Source organism: Dysidea avara, chromosome 7, assembly GCF_963678975.1.
Source record: "Dysidea avara chromosome 7, odDysAvar1.4, whole genome shotgun sequence".
NCBI classification, from domain to species: domain Eukaryota; kingdom Metazoa; phylum Porifera; class Demospongiae; order Dictyoceratida; family Dysideidae; genus Dysidea; species Dysidea avara.
In genome coordinates this window covers 9,534,060-9,557,715 of record NC_089278.1, presented here as the reverse complement: position 1 = coordinate 9,557,715, position 23,656 = coordinate 9,534,060, and the positions used below count along the sequence as shown (strand labels likewise).

At 38.2% G+C, this 23,656-nt stretch overlaps 5 protein-coding genes across 9 annotated transcripts; 3 read left to right on the top strand and 2 right to left on the bottom strand.

Annotated features, from left to right (window-relative positions):
* Positions 1-7: 7 nt before the first annotated feature.
* On the bottom strand, positions 8-1,251 carry LOC136259946 (lipid droplet-associated hydrolase-like). Of its 3 annotated transcripts, none has more exons than XM_066053525.1 (2): positions 1,126-1,251; positions 8-995 (listed from the first exon to the last, which is right to left on the bottom strand). In XM_066053525.1, exon 2 carries the CDS (start codon positions 987-989, stop codon positions 72-74), a length of 918 nt encoding a protein of 305 aa, XP_065909597.1. In that variant the 5' UTR covers positions 990-995; positions 1,126-1,251; the 3' UTR covers positions 8-71. The 3 variants fall into 3 exon arrangements, with proteins under 3 accessions (XP_065909597.1, XP_065909596.1, XP_065909595.1); XM_066053524.1 differs by having other exon boundaries at positions 1,088-1,178; XM_066053523.1 differs by having other exon boundaries at positions 1,083-1,174.
* LOC136259908 (non-lysosomal glucosylceramidase-like) lies at positions 84-8,437 on the top strand. Its single transcript, XM_066053469.1, has 31 exons — positions 84-1,262; positions 1,383-1,479; positions 1,540-1,638; positions 3,309-3,400; positions 3,452-3,528; positions 3,579-3,684; positions 3,739-3,836; positions 4,627-4,713; positions 4,793-4,935; positions 4,997-5,063; positions 5,123-5,171; positions 5,217-5,293; positions 5,347-5,462; positions 5,576-5,638; positions 5,690-5,727; positions 5,775-5,874; positions 5,920-6,100; positions 6,146-6,218; positions 6,276-6,353; positions 6,407-6,633; positions 6,684-6,774; positions 6,822-6,858; positions 7,056-7,145; positions 7,196-7,235; positions 7,281-7,415; positions 7,474-7,580; positions 7,633-7,708; positions 7,755-7,879; positions 7,930-8,070; positions 8,124-8,237; positions 8,291-8,437. The coding sequence occupies exons 1-31, from the start codon at positions 1,180-1,182 to the stop codon at positions 8,369-8,371; spliced, it is 2,988 nt and encodes a 995-aa protein (XP_065909541.1). The 5' UTR covers positions 84-1,179; the 3' UTR covers positions 8,372-8,437.
* Positions 8,438-10,544: 2,107 nt separating this feature from the next.
* Positions 10,545-16,259, top strand: LOC136259907 (non-lysosomal glucosylceramidase-like). The gene is made up of 31 exons (XM_066053468.1): positions 10,545-10,834; positions 10,955-11,051; positions 11,106-11,204; positions 11,660-11,745; positions 11,791-11,867; positions 11,917-12,022; positions 12,077-12,174; positions 12,230-12,316; positions 12,379-12,521; positions 12,573-12,639; positions 12,693-12,741; positions 12,795-12,871; positions 12,929-13,044; positions 13,214-13,276; positions 13,327-13,364; positions 13,414-13,513; positions 13,575-13,755; positions 13,801-13,873; positions 14,227-14,304; positions 14,350-14,576; positions 14,625-14,715; positions 14,762-14,798; positions 14,862-14,951; positions 15,000-15,039; positions 15,089-15,223; positions 15,288-15,394; positions 15,438-15,513; positions 15,571-15,695; positions 15,760-15,900; positions 15,955-16,068; positions 16,118-16,259. Exons 1-31 carry the CDS (start codon positions 10,719-10,721, stop codon positions 16,196-16,198), a joined length of 3,015 nt encoding a protein of 1,004 aa, XP_065909540.1. The 5' UTR covers positions 10,545-10,718; the 3' UTR covers positions 16,199-16,259.
* An 18-nt stretch (positions 16,260-16,277) lies between these two features.
* On the top strand, positions 16,278-23,656 carry LOC136259927 (putative leucine-rich repeat-containing protein DDB_G0290503). 3 transcript variants are annotated; one of them, XM_066053500.1, is made up of 10 exons: positions 16,278-16,359; positions 16,414-16,609; positions 16,669-16,820; positions 16,874-16,913; positions 16,962-17,049; positions 17,097-17,221; positions 17,696-18,326; positions 18,378-18,460; positions 18,508-18,565; positions 23,528-23,656. In XM_066053500.1, the coding sequence occupies exons 1-10, from the start codon at positions 16,307-16,309 to the stop codon at positions 23,590-23,592; spliced, it is 1,491 nt and encodes a 496-aa protein (XP_065909572.1). In that variant the 5' UTR covers positions 16,278-16,306; the 3' UTR covers positions 23,593-23,656. The 3 variants fall into 3 exon arrangements, with proteins under 3 accessions (XP_065909572.1, XP_065909571.1, XP_065909570.1); XM_066053499.1 differs by having other exon boundaries at positions 16,414-16,603; positions 17,696-18,460; XM_066053498.1 differs by having other exon boundaries at positions 17,696-18,460.
* LOC136259943 (uncharacterized) lies at positions 19,344-20,670 on the bottom strand. The gene is made up of 2 exons (XM_066053519.1): positions 20,539-20,670; positions 19,344-20,489 (listed from the first exon to the last, which is right to left on the bottom strand). The coding sequence occupies exons 1-2, from the start codon at positions 20,601-20,603 to the stop codon at positions 19,532-19,534; spliced, it is 1,023 nt and encodes a 340-aa protein (XP_065909591.1). The 5' UTR covers positions 20,604-20,670; the 3' UTR covers positions 19,344-19,531.

Sequence of the window (23,656 nt, the reverse complement as noted above, 5' to 3'; positions counted from 1 at the left end):
TGTGGTGTTGTAACATGATATATAAATTATGATGTCAATATTAACACTTTAAATTTGGTCATATAAAAATTCTATAGCAGTTTTACACCACTTGGATGACCTGACAGTCTCAGCTTGCTGTGTACATATTCAGCCATTTCATTGGACTCTGCCAACACAAAGGCATGGTGATATCCATTTTCACACTGAACAATGTTGTTGTCTGGATATCTACTTTTCATCTGTGGGAAACAACTTGGTGGCACCCAGTGGTCTTTGGCACCATAATAAAAACTAATCTTATCTATATTAACATCCAGTACCTCTGTGTCAAGTTTGTTCACTTCAGTAAGCTCTTGTACAGCCATACGGAAGCAGTTATTGACACATGCTGTGTTCACCAAGTTGACAGCGCCTTCCACAGTGTAATCAATGTGATCCCTGGGTGAATTGTTGAAGTAGCTTCGCATTATCCAAGTCTGAAATGACCTTGGTAGACAAGATCCAAGCCATACAAAAAAGAGAACAAGAAATCGAAACCAAATGAAAACTGGATACAGCTCTTTGCCCCTTTTTGCATTGCTCATGTCCTCAATGGTTGGAAAAAGGAAGAATGCTTGCTGAACAGTGTCTGGTGAAAGTTCTTTCAGCATCTGCATTATCATATAGCAACCAATGGAGTGACCCACCAGTATAATGGGGTTGCCAGACTTGGCACGTTCTCTGATGTAAGCTAGTTTATGCTCCACCTGGTCTTCCAATTTGTACCAGTTTCTACCATCCCTGTTTCTCCTTCTATGACCAGGGGAATGGCCCGCGTGGGAGACCACTGACACCTCATATGCGCCTTTGCCTAACTGGAACAGCTTTCGAGCGAAGGGTATGTAGAAATGACCCATTCCTGGGCTCCCTGGAACCACCATTATTAACGGGACATTTTCTCGATGTAGTCTCCACTCGAACACGTGTGTAGGAATTTTATTTACTATCTTCACGGCACTGTCCGTCATCTTCACCTATCGTGAGAGTATAACAATGCATAATAACTAATAGTAATAAACGTATAACAAACATAGTGTATGATAACACTACAACAGACAAACCTTACTAGGCTAGCTCGACCTCAGACTTGTAAGCCGTACTCACCTTTATGAAAGCGGCTAGTGAACGGAAGTATACAGAAGAAAGCGAGGCAAAGCTATGTCCGATCTTACCCTTAAGGTTGAGGGGGTGTACGCGGACAAAAAATGCTCTAAGACACTGACAGTGAAGTCTAACTTGGGGTAGGTTTGATTGTTTTCGTTATGAAAGAACCATCTTGGAGTTAATTTGCTAAGCCAAAAGAGGGTGGGGCTAGTATCTATATCCCTGTATAGCTGTACTTATCAATAATAATAATATAGTTGGGACGAAGTGAATGGCAGAATATCTGATGAGCTGTGTGCTAGTAAATCAGGAATAGTTGTGCAATATTTGGATGATGAAGATGACTGGATAACGGTACAGGGACTATATACCGTATATGCAAAACTATACCATGCATGCCAATCTTCTTTATAGGTCACCAATGATAGTGAATGGCAAGAAACAATTAGGCTTGGGTCTTACCAGAACTACAGAAGTGCCCCAACACTGAATTTGAAAGTCACTATCACTAAGGTACATGCCAGCATGATAACAAAACACTATATTTATACAGCTACCATATATAGACGTAAAAATTTCAAGGTTTTGTAAATTGTTATTCAGCTGTAAAACTTTTCCTCTGAACAGATTAGCAATATGCAAATTAGTTATGATAACTACAAATCCTAGGTTTTCCACTTCAAAACTTTTATGTAGCTATACAGTATGCACATTGACCATTAGCTACCAAGTCACTCATATGATAACTGCAAATTTGGTGTCTACTTCAGTACAGTTTGCAAATCAGTGGGCATGTTATATGTGCCACCTCCATGTGTTTGTGCATGAGCACACAGAAAATATCTTGTCACAAGGACATATAATACTATAGCTCTCTAGTAAAATAAGACAACTAGAAGATGCCATCCATGTAGTTTCACTAACCATGACTTCATTTTACAACTAGCTACACCTCACAATAACATGCATGGTACAGTCAGTGACCACTAATACTACATGTAACTATTGTATATATATAGTTCACTGTGAGAGAAGTGAAGTCATGCTTATTATACTATGACAAATTAGTGATGTATTCACCAGCTGTTAAAATATTTTATATCTGATAGTTTGCTATATGCATAACTATGAAAACATTTTGACATCAAATTACACAGAATCACTGAGATAGTGTTGGCAGTCATACTATAGTCGATGTACTGTACATAGCCAGCAGCTATACATTTACTTTTTTGCTTGAATCATGTAGTTGTGTATAATGATCAAGCTAAGTACAATTCTGGAGGAGTGTATATATGCATGAGCAATTGCCATTCACATGTATGTGGTTGTTAAAAACACAAGACTCTTAAATAATACTTTAATTGTTCTGCAGAAATGTCATATTGTATGAATATAGTCACTCCAGTAGTGAAATTCATTACATGTTGTCATTACAGAAGTTGTTATAACATTGAAAAGTACATTAATTAAGTAGTGCCCATAGATCCTTCTTTACCATGACACTTAAAAGCAAATTCACAGATAAAATGAAATAAAATTATCTTTGAATACAATTTCTGATGCCATAGTTACCACCCGCATGTGACATTGGAAAATCATGACTTAGCTATTTTGGGTTACACAAATATATTCACAATACTATAGCTATATGATCAAACAGAATTCCATGCTTTACACTATACTCCTTTACCTTTGATAACTGTTGTGTGATTCGGTGTGATTAGTGTGAAGGGCTTCCAAATGAAATTCACATAGCTAGCTTATTGCATTGGCAATCATATACCAACATATAAGCACAGCTTGGGATATTTGCTAGTAGTCCACCTGTTTCATGCTACAATATATTCCATACTTTAGTTGAGAAATTATTATGCGTAAATAGTAAACTTAAATATTCTGTTTCAACAGATGTATTCATATAGATGTACATGACCAACAAGCTTAACATGGTAATAGGCGTGTACAGATGTGAATGTACATGTATAGCCATGTGCCAGTTACTGCGATGTGCATGATCTCACTGTGGAAAAATCTCCGTATAACACTAAACTAAGGGACAATTAAAGAATAAATCTTATGGTGTTTAATACTAGGTGTTAGTCAGAGTCACTAAGCAAGAAATAGCCTATCCCTAAAATAAGTAGTTAATATGTGCATTTTACTTTATACTTTAAATCTAGAGAGCTACTCCTAAAGGGTCACAATGTTGTTCAGGATTTGTAAGACCTATTCCACCTGATCCAGAAACTACAGATGGCATACTAAAGAAGCTGTAAGTGTTTACTAGAAAGTCATACATGTCAACTGTTGTCACCACTTATAGTGTTAACCCAACTGCTGCTCAATACAAGTACACAGGAGAAGCTCTTAGAGCAGTGACACTACCTCTTGGGCCTATTGGTAAGGACTACACCATGACTACTAACTGTTTAGTATTGTCGTACTGTTAGGAGGTGGATGTATTGCTGTAGCAGGAGATGGTGGATTACGACAGTGGCAAGTGTCTAATCGTATTAGTCACTTGGGTCATGTACCAGATTCATTCTTTGCTATCAGGTTATTATACTGTTGTGATATATCTAGTAGCTGTAACATGTACTTTGTTGTTAGAGTGGACAGTGGCTCCACCACTAAAGCAGTTGTACTACAATCCTCCACTTGGTATGATGACACTGGCTTTGTCCCAGCTGGATATATCACCGATCATGGTGAGCAGTTTGTGTACAGTACTTAAATGTAGACGTGAAACGCACATTTGTACAGCAATTGTCATCTTTTTGGAGCAAAGACGTAGAAATTAACATTAAGCATATATAATATACCATATAGTATAAAATTCTTTACAATGTATGTCACAGAATAACATCAACATACTTTATTAGAACAGTCTTGGTAGCTCTAATAGAATAGTCAGGTAGCTATAATTTTTGTACGTGTAATAATAGTTGCTCACAAGTCAAAAATTGCTTATCTTTCATCAGGGTACAAATTAATTAGCAAAATGTGGGAACAGGGGAATAATCATGTGTTGCAGCAAAGAGATATTAAAGCATAATCTCCCTGTATTCACAGGCTTTAGCGTTCTCTCACAGGTCCCTTGTGGGATAGCATTTAATAAAATAATAATAATGTAGGGTGGTTCCTACATGGGAGCTATATATGTCTCACTATTGTTTGCCTAATGGACTGAATAGTGCAACTTGTGATTGTGCAACCCTCACACACCTTTTAAAACCTTACCATTTGTCCACTTCTTTTTAAGAAGAATTTTTTTTGTAAAATATTTCATTTTTCCTAGAGCTTCTCCATCACATAAAAAGAGACTTTCTTTTGTTTTTGCCCACAACAAAGGATACAAATAGGAAAAGTAAACTCATGCCATATATCCGAAACTATATATAGGGAATATTAGGGATGATGAGCACAGGAGCCTAGGAGTGCTGCAAGGTGTCTTGTGATGCTTATGGGCTCCTTATATATTTTCTCTCATACCTTTAGTTGTGCCTGATGCTTCCAAGAAGCTCTTGTCACAACTACCTGGAGTAAACACTGTTGAAGTTACTGCCAAATATCCAGTTGTTGAAGGTACAGCTAAAGCAATAATTATATTGTTATCCATGAATTGAGTTCCATTATTTACTCTTGGTAACACTATATGTATCAGTTGACTATACTAGTGGAGAGGTTCCTGTTAATGTACACATGGAGGCCTTCAATCCTTGTATTCCACTTGATTCCAAAAACAGTGGATTACCCGTGATTGTGTTCACCTTCACTGTCACTAATACATCATCTTCTGCAGCCAACGTATGTTTAGTGCATGTGTGTTGGTGCTGTATAGACCAGCTAGTGTATTTTACACACATAGGTGACATTGTTGGGATCACTACAGAACTTCGCTGGCTGGGATGGGGCATCTGCTATTACAAATGAAGGTACATTAAGAGCTGTTATATGTGTATTGTAAATATGGACTACATAAATGTGTCCACAGTTTATAACTCTGGATATGGTGGAAATACAAATGCTCTGCTTCAGACTAAGTAAGTGTTTTAAGTATACATACTTGTATCTGCTCTGCTATCCAGTGGATATACTGCCATTGACATGAGTAACCCAACCCTGGATGGTAGACACCCCTACAATGGACATATGACCTTAGCAGGTCATAAACCATAACAGCAACACAACTGGTATGATTGTTCTTGTTCACAACAGGTGTTCCTGGACCCAACAAGGTGTCCACTATGCTGCAGTATGACTCAGTTGGTACAATGTGGCAGTATTTCACAACTTCTGGTTTACCAGGCCAGGGACAAAGTGGACCATCACCAGTGAGTCATAATTACTTGACAAATGTCTGGCATCTAATATGCATGTAGTGATCTAAGAGAGATATTTGAGTTGTTATCAACTTTCAAATGCATATCATGTTATGATTATATAGGCTGGAATGACATGGAATGGAGCTATCAGCCAAGCAAATCAAATTCCTGCAGGAGGAACGCAGGTAACAGCAGCTATCCAATAATGTGTCATGTACAAATGATTATATTTGCAGACATTTACATTTATGATTGGATGGCATTTTCCAAACAGGTACATTGTGACGTATATAATAATTCAACAGATATATATCTCAACAGATATGTGAATTGGGACCAACGTGGCTTTGGGATAGTTGATGATATGAGTCAATTTTATCTTGGCAACATGTACACCACCTACTGGCCTACCATTGAAGATGTATGTGATGTTTTTAGAGGCAATATTTCAATTTGTGCAAAACAGGTACTGAATTATACAGTCCAAAACTTTCAAGGATTGTCTACCAGCACATATGGTTTCCGTGATGCCATGTTTGAGACGTCACTTCCTTGGCAACTGGTGGACAGTGCTGCAGGGAGAGTGTCTGTTATTCGATCACCATCCACCATGTGGTTAGCTGATGGGAACTTCTACTGCTTTGAAGGTATGTGGTTTGTAAGTCATTGAGTAGTTTTATGAAATGTTTTAGGCTGCAGTGCTCAGACTGGATGTTGTCCACTGAACTGTACTCATGTGTTGAACTATGAAATGTGTCTTTCAAGGTACCAGTTATTGACACTAACTAGTTAAACAGTTTATAATGTGATGTATTTGTATAGGATGTTTCCAGACTTGGAAAGAACAATGAGAAATGTTGATCTTCAGCAGCAGATATCTCCTAATGCTATTATTCCAAGGTATGCAGCTATGCAACATTGCCAACCATTGTATTGGTTGCACATATCAACAGTCGAACTACTCTTCCTCTTGAGCTACGCCGACAGTGGTCATTCTGGCCTGACTACACCATTGTTAATCCAGCATCCACTGCCATTTGTGTGGATGGTGAGATTGGCACAGTACTAAAAACCTATAGGGAGGTCAGACAAGGCGCCCCAGGAGACTGGTTTAATACCATGTGGTCTCAAGTTAAAAAGATCATGGATAGATGGATGACTGAATTGGACGATGGAACAGGTTGGTTTTAGCATACTGATTCAGTGATATAATCAATAAGTGTTTTACAGGCACAATTAAGGGTCCACAGCCTAACACTTATGATTGTGCCATGTATGGAGTCAATACATTCATTGGCTCACTCTACTTGTGTGCATTGAGGTACAAAAGAATTTACAATGTATGTGATGATGTAAGCACAAATGCAGGGCTGCAGAAGAAATGGCAAAACTTCAAAATGACCAAGTAATTACATTCTGTCTGTGTCTATGCAACATATATAATATTAATCCAAGTTGAATTTATCAGAAACTCAATACATTTCGCACTACTCTAATACAAAAATCATTACTTATCTAGCAATAACACAATTTGAATGTGAGAAAGCTTGGATTAATATATCCAGATTACAGAGGCTTACTAATACTTTACAAATGATGTAGGACTCAGTCACCAAATACAGTGACAGGTTCAAGTTAGGTTCACAAAATCTGGACAAGGCTTGTTTCACCAATGGAAAGTGGTACACACAGGTAACACTATCTACATATTAAACTGATCACAAACATTCATAACCACACAGGTGGTGGATCCTAAAAACAATGTACAGGTGGTCAGTGATGGTATGCTAATAGTTACAATGCATACATTGATGTATTTTGTAATAGGAACATTTGTAGACTGTCTTGGTGGTCAGTGGTGGGCCCATTCACTTGATCTGGGTTATCTCTTACCTCAAGAACATGTCCAATCAACAGTCTCTAGTGTTTTTGCTGGAAACCACACTGACTCATTTAACCCTGGTGTGTTATTGAGTGTCTAACAGATCAGTGTATGTGTGATATACATATATTCTCACAGCTGATCAACATCCACGAAAGTTCTTTGACCAAAGAGATGCTGGTTTATATATTGGTCGCTGGCCAGATGGAAAGGTGCCATCCAATGCCTTACTCTACACTTCTGAGGTTTTGCTCATACATGTATGTGTGTGTTATGATTTTCATTACTACCCTATAGGGTGCCTGGACTGGCTTGGAGTATCCATTTGCAGGGCTAGCTTTGTATGAAGGACTGAGTGACATAGCACTGAAGGGTATGGCTGCAACGTTTTGTATAGCTACATAATTGTTGGACTGTAGTGCTCTTGGATGCTCGTAACAAATATGATGGGACCAGAAGGAGTCCTTGGAATGAAGTGGAATGTGGTGACCATTACACAAGGCCAATGGCAGGATTTCTGTTATTTGAAATTGCATCTGGACAGGTAATGCGAAATTACCACCAGCAGCCACTCTGTCAAATTATATTTTCTAGCAATGGAATGTATTCACACAATCCATACAGTTTGCTCCCAGACTGAATTTCACTAACTTTAAAGGATTTTTCATTACTAATACTGCATGGGGTCAGTACATTCAGAATGGAAATGATGCAATGAATCCAGGCACAGCTGAGGTACACTGAATTCTGTATATTCCAGTGTTGAAATAAGAGTATGATTTTCACAGTTGGTTGTTACTGGGGGCTCACTACAGCTAAAGCAACTGATCATCAAATCAACAGGGACTACTGCTACCCTGAAAATTGACTCTTCTCCTGTTAATGGAGCAAGCTTTACTCAAGTAAGCATCATAGTTATGTAACTCAAATCTTCAAGTTAATAATCTCATTACAGTCTGGTGGAATGCTAGTTACTACATTTGCATCTGCAATTGAAGTCAAAGCAAGCAGCAAACTGACTATATCTATCAGTTAAATATTTATATAACTACATGGCTAGCTATATATAACTTTTATGCATATTGTTGTGTTTAAGATCAAATGGTAAATTCTTAGCTTCTCATGCATACAGCTACTTTAATGCCTTACTGAAGAGAAAAAAAACCATCATATTATTGATGAAAGCAACATAGCTATAGTTGAAGCTAGCTATTTTTTGGTAGCTGCCAAGTACACATCATCTTAGCATTTTACACTCAAACTTTGCTTTATTCAACAGTTAGAATTTGCAGTGTAATAAGTTGCTGACTTACACAGTAATCAATTAATCAATCAAATGCCAGTAGCAGTTGACTGGTTCTGCAGTCATGAGTTGTGTGATGTATGGAATTACAGTGGAACCTGTTAATCAGGACACTTGAAAATGAGGACACCTGCATGATCTGGACACTTGATAATGGTCCCAAAGTACCAGTATCATGTAAACTGACCTAGAAAATCAGGACTGACACTTTTGGTTAGTCCCAAGGTGAATACACAAGTTTCACTGTATACAGAAAAATAGCAGCATACAAGAATGTTTTTTTTCCTTAAAGGCTCTAGCTGAAAGTAAAAACCAGTTCGAGGTAGGTAATGCAGAAAATGAGTGTGGCTTTGATATTTATTATCTAACAGACCTCAATTTGAGGGTGTGCATGCATGCATGTATAAAGTACATCAAAATATAATTTCATTTTTTTGGACGAGGAAAGTCATAGAACCATCAGTCATTGTACAGGTGATAATGACAGTGAATGGCAAGAAGCAATCAGGGTTAGATCCTGCCGAAACTACTGTAATGAAGTTTAAAGTGACCATCAACAACATGCATAGGTAGCTATATATCTTTACAAGCAGATAGTCATCACTCAATAGCCATTGTTGTGGAGAACTTGTCATTTTTGGATATTCCAAATTTCAATAGTTGTAATAGTCGTTAGTCAATAGTTGTTGTTGACAACTTGTCATTTTGGGATGTTTCAGATTTCAGTCACAGACAAGATGTGATATATCTTTACTTGGCTTAGACCTTAATTGCAAATCTGGTCTCCAAAGTCGTCATAATACATGCATCTATGTGTCTCTTATAGGAACATATGTGGACTGTCTTGGTGGTCAGTGGTATGCTCACTCACTTGATCTAGGTTATCTCTTATCTCAAGAACATGTCCAATCAACAGTCTCTAGTGTTTTTGCTGGAAACCACATTGATTCGTTTAACCCTGGTGTTGATATTGAGTATGTGGCTTAAAAGATGTGTGTGAACAAGTTCTCATAGGTGATCAACACCCACACAAATTCTTTGACCAAAGAGACGTTGGTTACATCTGTTGTTGGCCAGTGCCACCCAATGCCTTACTCTGCACTTCTGATCATGAGGTTGGTTTACATGTATACATGCAAAACTTTCATTACTACCTTGGAGTATCCATCTGCTGGAATAGCTTTGTATGAAGGGCTGGCACTGAAAGGTATGCATGGCTACAACATTGTGTATAGCTACGTAGTGTGTTGAACTGTAGTTACCTTGGATGCTCGTAATAAATATGCTGGGACCAGAAGGAGTCATTGGAATAAAATGGAGTGTGATCAGTGACCATTAGCTACAATGGCAGGGTTTTTATTATTTGAAATTGCATCAGTAGCTAATACAAAATTATACTACCAGCAACTGTTCTGTCAAATTATCATGTTAGCAATAGAATGTATATACAACCCATACAGTTTGCTACCAGAACGAATTTTTGCTAACTTAAAAGGAACACTGCGTGGGGTTAGTATATTTACATTGATTGACATACAATTGTATAGCTGGTGGTTGCTGGGGCTCACTGCATGCAGCAGCTCAGGGAATTGGTTATCAGGGACTTGTGGTATCATGCCAGCAATTTGACATTGATTCAGCCGGCAAAGTTTGTTCAAGTAAGCATCATGGTTGTGCTAATCAAATCTCCTCAAGCAACTAATTTTATTATATATAGCTGCATACTAAATGCTAGTGACAACATTCACATCTCCAATGCAAGTAGCAAGCTTTTTTTTTCTTTTTTTTTTGAACCATCAGATGAGATGCTTTATATCAATTAAACATTGCATTTGTCAGTCCTTTAGCTACATATATGGCATTTGTTATTATTATCTACTTTACCAGTTAGGCACTGGAGGGTGTACACAGAAGGCAGAGCATTTAACTTTCTACGCAACTTTGTGTGCAATTCACAGCTAGTCTGTAGCTACTCGTCGCGCCTCAGTATACACTCAGTGTCTGAACTTTGATAAAACATATGTCTAGCCGCACTGATATACTCGCTGTCATGTGATTGTACAGTCACGAGTTATGTGTGATGGACGGAATTATACAGAAACAAAGCAGAAGGATGTCTGATCTCACTCTTAAAGTTGAAGGAGTCTATACAGACAAGCAAATCTCAAAGACTCTGCAAGTAAAAACAAACTCTAGGTAAGCACTACACAAAAACGTCTCAGTAGGCTGAGTAGCTAGCTAAAATTTAAAAAAAAAAAGTTAAATTGTGGGTGTGACTTACTTTGTGCTATAGTTTGCTTTCTTTACATTTTTTAGTTGGGACGAGGTAAATCGTAGAATATCTGATGAACTGTGTGCCAGTTACTCAGGAATAGTTGTGCAGTATTTGGACGATGAAGATGACTGGATCACTGTATGGAACACGCCACAGTTACCATCAGTCATAGTGCATGTTATCATTGTACAGGTGACCAATGACAGTGAATGGCAGGAAGCAATCAGGGTTGGGTCCTACCAGAGCTACTGTAATGATCAGACAGTGAATTTTAAAGTGACCATCATCAAGGTGCCAGGATAACTAACTATAACATGATATATGCTATATACAGGCGGATAGTATATGCTTGTGCTAAATTCAGCATGACCGGTAGGCCTGATAGCTAAAGATAGAAATGGTTAGCCTTCCTTAAAACATCTCTTATAAACCAGCCACTCTAAATAATTTTTTTGCTTCCCACCTACATCTGTTTAGCTATAATATTATGTTACCAGCAATAGCACATTTATATTATTCCAGTGCATGTTCTTCAATCTTCATTGCGTACTATGGAGGCTTAGTGAAACTGAGTCAGTGTGTCAACAAGTTGTAATAAATAGTTATTCCTGGATTACAAGTACAAGCTGAGGCATGCTTCTAATGCTGCATGCATGCATGCAGTAACCCTGGAGGGAGGAAGTGGACAGGAAGCAGAAAATTTACTTGCATGGAGTAGCCTTATATTGTTTGCACGTGGCTTATAGGAAATTTCCTGGGAACAGTGTTGTCCAGAATTTGTGAGACCTATCCCACCTGATCCAGAAGCTACTGATGCTGTTCTAAAGAAGCTGTGAGTGTACTTATACAATGTCAAGGTGTTATAACTGCTTTTCAGTGTTAACCCAACTGCTGCTCAATACAAGTACACAGGAGAAGCTCTCAGAGCAGTGACACTACCTCTTGGGCCTATTGGTAAGGACTACATCATGATGACTAACTGTTTAGTATGTCGTACTGTTAGGAGGTGGATGTATTGCTGTAGCAGGAGATGGTGGATTACGACAGTGGCAAGTGTCTAATCGTATTAGTCACTTGGGTCATGTACCAGACTCATTCTTTGCTATCAGGTTATTATACTGTTGTGATATATCTAGTAGCTGTAACATGTACTTTGTTGTTAGAGTGGACAGTGGCTCCACCACTAAAGCAGTTGTACTACAATCCTCCACTTGGTATGATGACACTGGTTTTGTCCCAGCTGGATATATCACTGATCATGGTGAGCTAACAAGAAATGGGTAGTGTGGTGTCATGAATATAATGTGTTTTCTTAGTTGTTCCTGAAGCTTCCAAGAAGCTCTTATCACAACTACCTGGAATAAAAACTGTTGAAGTTACTGCCAAATATCCAGTCGTTGAAGGTATACAGCTAGCCTATAGCATTCAAACACTGGATCATAACTAAGTGCATGCTATGTATTAGTTGACTATACTAGTGGAGAGGTTCCTGTTAGTGTACACATGGAGGCCTTCAATCCTTGTATTCCACTTGATTCCAAAAACAGTGGATTACCCGTGATTGTGTTCACCTTCACTGTCACTAACACATCATCTTCTGCAGCCAACGTACGTGCAGTTGACTCATGCTATATATAGGCCAGTATGTTGTGCATATAGGTCACGTTGTTGGGATCACTACAAAACTTTGCTGGCTGGGATGGGGAATCTGATATCAACAATGAAGGTTTACTTCCACAATTGTATATTACACATGTTTTCAGTGATGCTCGAATACAGTGTTTAATACTGGATATGGTGGAAACATCAATGCATTGCTTCAGGCAAGGTATGCATACATTATCAAATTAGGTATATTTACCTCTATGTGGCTTTCTGAAGTGATTACACTGCAATTGACATGTGCAACCCAACTTTGGATGGAAGACATCCCTACAATGGACACATGATGTTAGCAGGTTACTGCATAAACCTTAATATAGACTATTTGGTGATATGCTCATATCTCCCAATAGGTATTCCAGGATCCAATAAGGTGTCCACTATGACACAATATGACTCAGTTGGTACCATGTGGCAGTATTTCACAACTTCTGGTTTACCAGGTCAGGGACAAAGTGGACCATCACCAGTGAGTGATTCATTGTTATTATACACCATATTGCTGTTCCTTGTGTGCTTGTGTGCACATGTGCACATGTGCTTTGTATGTGTGTGCATGTATGTATGTGTGTAGTCTGTGTATGAGTGTGTGTGTGTGCGTATGCATATTGACAATTGACAGTATCATATTGTTATAGGATGGTATGACATGGAATGGAGCTATGGGTTTGACAAAACAAATTCCTGCCGGAGAAAATCAGGTTCCTATATCTCTTCCAGATTTCTTAATATGAATTGTTTAATTTTGTAGACATTTACCTTTATTCTAGGATGGCATTTTCCTAATAGGTATTGTTGTGTACAACTGTTGTAAACCGATAAAAATACCCTTGAACAGATATGTGAATTGGGACCAGAAAAAGTTTGGCATCAAAGATGAAGTGACTCAGTTTTATCTTGGCAACATGTATGCTACATACTGGCCTACAATTGAAAATGTATGTGATGCACAGTTTAACAATATTCTGAATACATTTGCATATGCAAACATGCAAACAGGTACTGAACTATACAACTCAAAACTTTCAAGGATTGTCTACCAGCACATATGCTTTCCGTGATGCCATGTTTGAGACGTCACTTCCTTGGCAACTGGTGGACAGTGCTGCAGGGAGAGTGTCTGTTATTCGATCACCATCCACCATGTGGTTAGCTGATGGGAACTTCTATTGCTTTGAAGGTATGAAGTGTGCATTACAAATCAGATATGATCATTACTGTGTAGGTTGCAGGACCCAGACCGGATGTTGTCCACTGAACTGCACTCATGTATTAAATTATGAAATGTGTCTTTCAAGGTATTACCTAACTGTTTTACAGAGATTTCATGTGCTACTGAAAGAATCGAGATAGGAGGTGACAAACTTGACCCCTACAACCACACCTGAGCCTTATAACCATACCTGCATGCTTTATAAGTATATTGATAGTCTAAATGCCCACATATATTAATACTTGCACAAGTAAGCTTTTGATGAACTTGTGTATTATATTGGTACCTTTGCTGATCCTAGATTACGTTGAACTTATTCAAGTACTTACAGCTAAGGCATTGGTATCAGAGTCATGCATGAGCTTTCTATGCCTAAACAATATCAGTCTATGGGTACATTAACTAAATGGTTTAGTAGATTACAATTATTGCACACAGGATGTTTCCAGACTTAGAGAGAACAATGAGAAGTGTTGATCTCCAACAGCAGATATCTCCTAATGCCATTATTCCAAGGTAGCTGTATATAATGGAACCAGTAATGATGGTACATATCAACAGTCGAACTACTCTTCCTCTTGAGCTACGTCGACAGTGGTCATTTTGGCCAGACTACACCATTGTTAGTCCATCATCCACTGCCATTTGTGTGGATGGAGAGATTGGCACAGTACTAAAGGCCTACAGGGAGGTCAGACAAGGTGCTCCAGCAAACTGGTTTAAAGCAATGTGGCCACAAGTTAAAAGAATCATGGAAAGGTGGATGACTGAATTGGACGATGGGACAGGTCAGTTATAACATAATAGTTTGGTGATAACCAGTGAGTGTTTTACAGGCACAATTAAGGGTCCTCAGCCTAACACTTATGATTGTGCCATGTATGGGATCAATACATTCATTGGCTCACTCTACTTGTGTGCATTGAGGTATAGAGCTCAAACTTTACTGTGTACTATGTATATGCATGTGTAGGGCTTCAGAAGAAATGGCCAAACTTCAAAACGATGAAGTAATGTGATTATTTATGCATCACTTGATTAATTCACATATGTGCATATATACCTATATATAGAAACTAGCCACTCAGTATAGCGACAGGTTCAAGTTAGGTACACAAAATCTGGACAAGGCTTGTTACACCAATGGAAAGTGGTACACACAGGTAACACTGTCATGTTACATTTACTGATTTTATTCTACAAAAACACAGCCAGTGGATCATGATCATAATGTAATGGTGGTCAGTGATGGTAATGTAACATAATTTGTAAGCATGTGTATCAGTTGTTGTTAATAAAGGAACATTTGTGGACTGTCTTGGTGGTCAGTGGTGGGCCCATTCACTTGACCTGGGCTATCTCTTACCTCAAGAACATGTCCAATCAACAGTCTCTAACATTTTTACTCAGAATCACACTGATTCGTTTAAGCCAGGTATATATGACATGTACATATTGTTATTACAACATTCACAGTTGTATTGCCACTCTTTAAATAGCTGATCAGTACCCACGTAAATTCTTTGACCAAAGAGATGCTGGTTTATATATTTGTCGCTGGCCAGATGGAAAGGTGCCATCCAATGCTCTACGCTACACTTCTGAGGTTACTTCAGACATGTAAGTCTAGATGATATTTATTACATTAGGGTGCTTGGACTGGCCTGGAGTATCCATTTGCAGGGCTAGCATTATATGAAGGGCTGAGTGACATAGCACTAAAAGGTGACTGCATGCACTCTGGTGTGTGTACTTGTTATTGGACGGATTGTTGGACTGTAGTGCTCTTGGATGCTCGTAACAAATATGATGGGACCAGAAGGAGTCCTTGGAATGAAGTGGAATGTGGTGACCATTACACACGACCAATGTCAGGATTTCTGTTATTTGAAATTGCATCTGGACAGGTAATAAAAATATCACTACTGAGATGTCTGGCACCTCATTAAATCAGCACATTACATTTTCTAGAAATGGAATGTACACACAAAATCCATACAGTTTGTTCCTAGATTGGGAGTCACAAACTTTAAGGGATTTTTCATTACTAACACTGCATGGGGACAGTACATTCAGAATGGGAATGATGCAATGAATCCAGGCACAGCTGAGGTACATTCGAATTCTGTATATTCCAGTGCTGAAATAAGAGTATGATTTTCATAGCTGGTAGTTAGTGGGGGCTCACTACAACTAAAGCAACTGATCATCAAATCAACAGGGACTACTGCTACTCTGAAAATTGATTCTTCGCCTGTCAGTGGAGCAAACTTTGCTCAAGTAAGCTGCACAATAAATCTGCTAAAACCTTCAACATAACACATTACAGTCCAATGGAATGCTGGTGACTACATTTTCGTCAGCAGTTGAAGTCAAAGCAAGCAGCAACCTGACTGTATCTATCAGTTAAAATATATTATCTATGGTTAAACATGTTTATTTAAAGAACTATATTGCGCATGCGCAGTTAAGTGTTTTAATACTTCGAGCAAAATTTCCATAGTTACCGTGTTAAAGAATGTTATCCAGCAACGTTTTATCGCCGCAGTCATTATTAGACAGCCAAAAAAGGTAACTTGCTGATGTTGTGTAGGTGCGAGTGTTATTTATATCTTTACCGTGTAGTTCAAGTAGCGCGGTAATTGAGTACCCTGCACTTGATTCCCAAATGTCTGCAAGTCAGAATTCTCATTTCCCCAGCTCACTAGAACTGTTTTCACAAAATGGTTCCTCGTGTAGCGCACCCTTACCTATCGCTCACCTCACAAACGGGTCACTAAGTAAACCCACAAGTGATCCTGCTGGACATGGCCAGGTGAATGTACCTACGTTACATATTGAGTTGTCAGTATGTGTTACATTAAATGTGTGGTATTTTAGAAAGATAAAAGACATTATATGAAGTACTTATCAGCTGGATCCATCTTAGAAACAGCGAATACAAGCAGCACACGTCACAGCGTAGAGTCTACTGGGGGAGGAAAGTCAACATTTGATAGTTGGAAAGCTGAGCAAAATAATAAGCAGAACATGTAAGGGTTGTAAACCTGTTTATATAACTGTATTAATTGTGTACTTTTGGTAGAGCACATCTGAAGTCAATTGTGTTAGAAAACAACAATGAGGTATGTAGGATTTTTATCATTGTGCCAGTTACTATTTCTTTTACATAGCTGATGAAGTCTATCAGTAGTTTACAATCTTGTGTAGAAGAAGCAAGCCAGTTGCAAAGTGACAAGTTACAGTCACTGACTACTCTAGGTACCTGTTTATTGTTTATTATTAATTTCAACTGTCCTGTGCTACAGTTGATACTGGTTTTACTACTATTCAAGAATTATTTAAAGAGGTCAAATGTGAAGAGAATGACTTGCACTCACTGATGAATACATTGTTTAATGAAATTGGTGAATTAAAGAAGGACATTCTGAAGGTATGAAGCCATTCCACTTTAGATGTGTTGATTGTTTTATTAGGAAGTTTTGTAGCATTAGTGGTTGTTATATTAGAGTAGTTAATAGTTAGAGTTAACCTTTAACACTAAATGATTCTGGGTTACTTCTCAAAGGATATACTGTATTATTATGACTACATTGTATCAAGATATTGGCTCCCGAAAATGAAATAAACATGTATGCTAACTACATCTTGTAGTTTATTGCTGAAGTCTATGTGTGTGCCTTAGAGCACCTGTGGGCTTCTGTTTTTAAGAACTGATTCTGGATAGTAATTATAATGCTTTAGTCCTATTATCATAAAGTTGGGAAGCTTCTTGCCTTACTAATATAAAAGGAATTTATTGACTGTTCTATTAGAGTGTTTGTACATGGTATAACTTCACTGCAACTTTTGACCATCCTATTAATAATCAAAGGCACTAATTATGCATTGACTTTTTACTTGACAGAGAGACAAACAAATTGAGGAGTTACAAAAGGAGGTTGTTGAGCTAAGATCTAGTAAGTTTTTAACTGAGACTGTGCAAAAAGCATTACAGCTGACGCTAAAAGAATGCTTTACAACTGAGACATTGAGAACAGCCAAACCACCCCATTCCACACCTTACAATGGGGCACAGAGCAGTATGAACAATAACAGTAATCAATCTAGGAAGCAAACACAACTTGACTATAATGATTGTGAACAGAATCTTAGAGCTCATAACATAGACAACGGACACAACTTAGAAGCTAGCAGTTTGATATGTGATGAACAAGTTCCAGTAGTTCCAGATATAGAGTCTCATCAATTACCCAATAGTAGAACTCACAATACTGCCACAGAGAACAATTCATTTGTATCACCTTGTTCTGATTGGGCTACAGACTTCTCCAGGTCATCAGCACAAAAGCGTAAATACTCTCAGCGGATCACAATATCTAGAAAGATCAGTCCAACAGTATCCTCACCCCCTACAGTCACCAGTAATGTAAGGGAATATAATACTTGGGGTGGTGACACCAGCAGTAGTGACCACGATACTATTGAAGTTACTCAGTTGGCCTCGTTCACACGCAAAGTACGGAGAAAACCCAAGGGTAAGCCTCAGAATGAAGAAGGCAGTCAGAATATTTTGTTCACTAATCCAGAGAGTTATGAAAATAATTATTTGTCAAGCTCTGAATACCAGAAGGAATCTTGTGGACCTATGAAACAAGCTGTGGTGCCAGCGGTTAGCAGTGTTGGTTTTGTGTAACATAAATTTATGTTTCTATACAGGGAAGATTTAGAAGAAGTACTGAAGCTAAGAAGAGAAGAATCCTTTGTGATAATAATGGTAAATTTGTGTATGTATTTTTGTATCCCTGTTCATATTCTGTATACAAATAGATTTTAATTGTAGTGTTTTAGGGTTGTTTACTAAAATTAAATTTCTAAGAGTTTTGGTACCATTATAATTACCTTGTAACTTCGTAAAGTGCATTTCTAAGCACTCTGGATAAGTCTACCCAACCACAGCTGTGTATGGTGATTAGTTTTGCGAATTGCATAATTGGAAAACTGCACATTATGTAAATGACAAATTTAATCTTGTGTGTCCAAACCACCTTTTCTCCAGCATAGAAAATCAGCAAACACTGTGCCGGAGAAAATTAAATGCCATATAGTATATAGTGAGTTGTTTTCAAGAGGAAATTTTTGTGATTGGTTATCCATTCATGAAATTTTTACTTGTGAATTGTAGCATTATTATGTACACTATTGTATGGGCTTTTGGTATGAGTGATTCTTTACCCCTTTTGAGTTTTGTGAGATCATTCACAAGAATTTTTATCCTCAAATTAATTCGCAGCTGATGATATCATGCATTATATCCCAGTACATGGGAGTATCAAAGTACCGCATTGGGTGATAACTAACTTATCACTGGGTGATGGCTAATTTATCACCCAGTGCATGGATTTTCAATTAGTGTGTGGGGGTAAGCTTTGAAACCAGCCATGTTATGTGAGTAGGGAGAGGCAGACCAGCAAGATTGATACATTTGCTTAATGCTTAGTAATTTAGAGCAGCCGTGATGTATGTTTGTGTTACTCGAGTCGCTTCATATTAATTAGAATACAGGCACTAAAATCAGTGCTTTTCGGCTATGATTCACACTGGTATATTAGCTAGTTATGTCCCAGTACACTCAGGCAATATCTTACCCTCACACTGGGATATAACTTATAGAATTGTATTCAAGTATGTGCTCATTTACTGACAGCACATTGTGTTAGTATATCTTAATAGTCTATGCAAGTTATGCTTGGCTAAATTTATCAATGAAGTGTGGAATGTTGTGACGTTCTCTGTTGTACTGGCATCTGTCACTTCTACTCTTCACACAAAAATTATGCGGCCCCTCATAAACTATTCCAACTCTATTGTTCAGCTCTAGTGTTGTATGAGGTGGTAAGTATACTGCAAGAACTACAACTTCACGTCGAGGGGGATCAGCCTCCTCGCTACTACAATCATCTTCAGAATCTTCAGAGTCTTCGTCACTTTCCAGCTCAACATATTCTGTGGTGGATATCAGTGCTGGATAAGAAAGCCCGTCTGGTGGTATCTGATGAAACACCAACGTCCCACAATGTGAAGTACAGTCTTGGTATGGATTACATAGTTTGGATTTCTTAGTTGGAGGAGACATTGAAGTAGTACCACTGGGAGGAGCAACAACAATGATGGGTGGTTTGAAATACGTAGTATTAGCTGCATCAATAAGTGGATAGGTCTCAAATTCAGTGTCTTCATTACAACAGATTATTACAATGTGACAAACTTCCCTAATGTACACTAGTGTACCACCTGCTCTGTAACACAGTGTGTTAGAACGTCCCCTGGATTCCTGATAAGCCTTTAAGACACCTTTAAAATCAAACTCGAATTGACATGGACCGTAATTTTCAGCTCCATTTCTATCTACCCCAAACCATACAAATGGTCCAAATGTTTTATTATCCCCGGGACTCATAGTCATTGGTACTCCATTGGACCCAATTCTGTAACTACAATAATCTAGATCATGTTCAGGAGGTAACCGCCACTGTTTGCACCTTCCAGTAAATGTTGCTACACCAGGCCTGTGACATATCTGTCTCATCTCATCCAAGTGAGTACCATGGTACACTGATGTGATACCTTGTGTCTGTACTGTCTGATTATAACTGGACTTGACTTTAACAAACTTTCTAGGATAGAAGAGCTCTGGTTTTCTATGTATATAACACATGAAATTGCACTTTAATTTATTCTAATACTTACGTTTCTGGGTTAATTGGTTCGTCTATTTCAACATCAATTGAATTACTGTGAGAGCTACGTGCCATTTCAATTAATGCATCCCACTCACATGATGAGTCAGCTGATCATTAAGACCACAAGTTAGTCACAACAATAAATGAGTGGTTAAGTGTTGTGGTGGATAACACATTCCTCATGGGTTTTTGTGCTATTGCTAGATAGATGCTCATTGGCACTGTTAACTATGTGTTGCTCAAATTTCATTGGCTGTTTACTGCATAATTATGGCAACCAACCTCAAAGCCTCTGTATATGGGCCTATGCTGAGGAGCTAGCTAGGGTCTTAGAATGTTATGAAATAAAGGTGGCCTGCTATGAAATAGCTATAATTATGATGCCAATCAGTTTTAATAATGATGTACTTAACTTTTATTTACTATTTATTGATAGCTGTTATTTCCTTTTTTTGCTAATAGCAACCTGATTTTGGAAAACCCACCAATGTACAATTGTAGTGTTTTATATCTTAAATGGTAATAACTCACCAACCTTGGCTGCTACATGGGTGAAATTTTCCTTGAATATGGAGATATCCATGGCCTCTCAGAGCATCTGGAGTACAGGAAGCCTCTACATTTTCCCCACCGTTGTAGATAGGTTTGTCATGACTGTTGCGGATTACGGGTTTTCACAGAGGTGTGGAGGGTGGGGTGGACAACACTTGGAGTACAAAATGGATGGGTGTCATAATGGCAAGCTCCAGACTAAATTACATGCCCCTGGGAGCTCTAGATAGATCACAATAGTACAAAACACATTTGCATAATTCCAATTTCATGTTTGCATAATTTTGCCAGCACTCCCCAAGTCAATTACATGACCTCCACATCTTGTCAAGGCCTCTAAAGCAATGTGTGGGCTTTGACACACCTATGAAAGTCTGTCTCTAGTTGGTGAGCGAGATAGTGTAGCCATCTCATGCTGGTATTATTTTAAAACTTGTTTATGTGCCCAAAAGGTAGATTTTTCAAAATTAGATCTCTGAATACCGTTAAGTAATACCTCTAATTATAGTGAACTTTTGATTGGCTGTGTTAAAGTAACTATTGCCTTTGTACATTGATACTATGCTTGCCATAGCAAAGTGATGTATTCCATTTCGACACTTTTGCAAACACTTATTTGACTTGATAATTATGTAAACACGAGACGCTAGTCCTGATTAGATAGAAAGTGTGCTAATTAACTTCACATGCCCCTACAGCAAGAGTTCATAATATATATATATATATATATATATATATATATACTGAGAAAAGTATCCTTCTCTCATATACTCCTGTAGAAGAGCATATTGTGAAGTTATGACATAGCATCAAGGTGTTGTGGTTTGTGATGTATGAGCAACCATAAAAGTGTAAGAATCGTTGGCACTGTGCTACAGTCACAAAGCTCAGGAATGGCCCAGCAAGAAATGCCTACACAGTTGTCTAAACCCATGAGACACGATTGTAGTTTGATAAGAAATGCTGAGAGCTTGAGTTGCTAGCAACGTTTTGCACGCATTCAACTGACATTAATTATACGGGAGAACTTGGTAGTGTTACATCATTAGGAAAGGGAGAGGGAACTGACTAGCTATACAGTATATTGGGGTTAAGTGTTAATTTTACATGGTATTAGCTATATACATAAGCCGAGGCCAACATAGGCATGCCATATGTAAAAGGGGGTCAAATAAGAGGTTTTTTAAAATACATACTCTCTAACTATAGGCAAAGGTTTGAAAATATGTCACCCCTTGCCAAGATGCAACTGCTACTGAGTAACGGGAAGAGTGAATAAGGCACTGCGAAAGTGCCCCAAGTCTAATAACCCACTTTCCATTCCAGAAACTTATTCATTGAGCTTGAACCCTACACTACCAGCCTGCAAGCTACTGACACCATGATCCTAGACAACTAACTTACCAGAGGCAGTCGGTTGCTGAGCTGGTTGTTGCTGCAAGTTTTGTTTAGCTTGTTCATTTGCCTGCAATTGGCTCTGGTGACTGTGCGGGATGCCATTCCTTCCATAGCTGCATCTGGCCGCTAAACCTGTAGTAATTTCTTGAATATCCTCTTCCTGCAAGGAAACTTGAATAGGTTGTGCCTCTTGGTCAGGTTGAATGTCATTGAGCCAAAACTAAAGCTATACTACTTTCAACAGCACACTAATCTGCATGGCATTGTGCTAGCAATTGTGGCTGCCTACTGTACCTATGAAAGTGGCCGGCAGAGACCAGGAGATAGCTCAAAGGAGAGCTGGGTCTTTTGCTGGTGAGCACTCAGCAAAATCACAGTGGTTTAAATAATCTATCACTTTTTCTCTGGACCACTGCTTATCAATTAGACAAAAAATTGTATTGTATGACATCATCATGTCTACTTAGCAAACTTATCATAATTTGTGTTATAGATTGTTCACTTCTCTAATCTGATTTGCCTCGATTTCGTGATGCTGTGACTTGCTTTCCCATACTTTAGACACTGCTAACTTAAAAGTCGTTAACAAGTAAACGGAGTTAACCAACATGTTACCACATCCTACCTACTCACCAGTCAAACTGGTTTGTCCAGCTGTCACAACCAGTTTGACCAAAGGAGCTATTCCATAGTAACTGTGTCTTCATTATTTTTGTAGGATCTGGTTTGTATTTGTAACTATGTTGCACATGTTCAAAGTAAAAGGAATATTTTAGCAATGGTCCTCGATCACTAAAATTTATATCTATTTGCTTCATATATGAAAGTTTAGATGCTACTACCAGCTATAATATTGTGTACTGCATATTATACTGGTGTGCATTCTATTAGAATATTAACCCATGGGTAGGTGGTTGACTTGCATATGCAGGCTAAAATCAGACCCAAATTGTGTAATATAAATATTATACAGGCAGTGGTACTTTTATGACAAAACTGCATCTAGTCCAGTGGGATTGAAGTGATGTTGTGATATTGTCTTACAGATGCTGAATTATTACAAATCAGTGCATCCATCAGACAACAACAGATGAGTAGACAATTTAAGTGAACATATTAGTGTGCTATTGAATAAATAAATTATAAATGTATATATTTATTTCATTTTGTGATTC

Coding starts and splice junctions, on each gene's coding strand:
- LOC136259946 (XM_066053525.1), bottom strand. CDS start 989: ATGACGGACAGTGCCGTGAAGATAGTAAATAAAATTCCTACACACGTG.
- LOC136259927 (XM_066053498.1), top strand. CDS start 16,307: ATGTTATCCAGCAACGTTTTATCGCCGCAGTCATTATTAGACAGCCAA. Junction 16,360..16,413: donor TTATTAGACAGCCAAAAAAG/GTAACTTGCTGA, acceptor TTTACCGTGTAG/TTCAAGTAGCGCGGTAATTG. Junction 18,566..23,527: donor AATCCTTTGTGATAATAATG/GTAAATTTGTGT, acceptor ATTGTCTTACAG/ATGCTGAATTATTACAAATC.
- LOC136259908 (XM_066053469.1), top strand. CDS start 1,180: ATGTCCGATCTTACCCTTAAGGTTGAGGGGGTGTACGCGGACAAAAAA. Junction 1,263..1,382: donor ACAGTGAAGTCTAACTTGGG/GTAGGTTTGATT, acceptor ATAATAATATAG/TTGGGACGAAGTGAATGGCA. Junction 3,837..4,626: donor TGGATATATCACCGATCATG/GTGAGCAGTTTG, acceptor TCATACCTTTAG/TTGTGCCTGATGCTTCCAAG.
- LOC136259907 (XM_066053468.1), top strand. CDS start 10,719: ATGGACGGAATTATACAGAAACAAAGCAGAAGGATGTCTGATCTCACT. Junction 12,175..12,229: donor TGGATATATCACTGATCATG/GTGAGCTAACAA, acceptor GTGTTTTCTTAG/TTGTTCCTGAAGCTTCCAAG. Junction 15,395..15,437: donor CTCTACGCTACACTTCTGAG/GTTACTTCAGAC, acceptor TTATTACATTAG/GGTGCTTGGACTGGCCTGGA.
- LOC136259943 (XM_066053519.1), bottom strand. CDS start 20,603: ATGGCACGTAGCTCTCACAGTAATTCAATTGATGTTGAAATAGACGAA. Junction 20,490..20,538: donor GAACCAATTAACCCAGAAAC/GTAAGTATTAGA, acceptor TTATATACATAG/AAAACCAGAGCTCTTCTATC.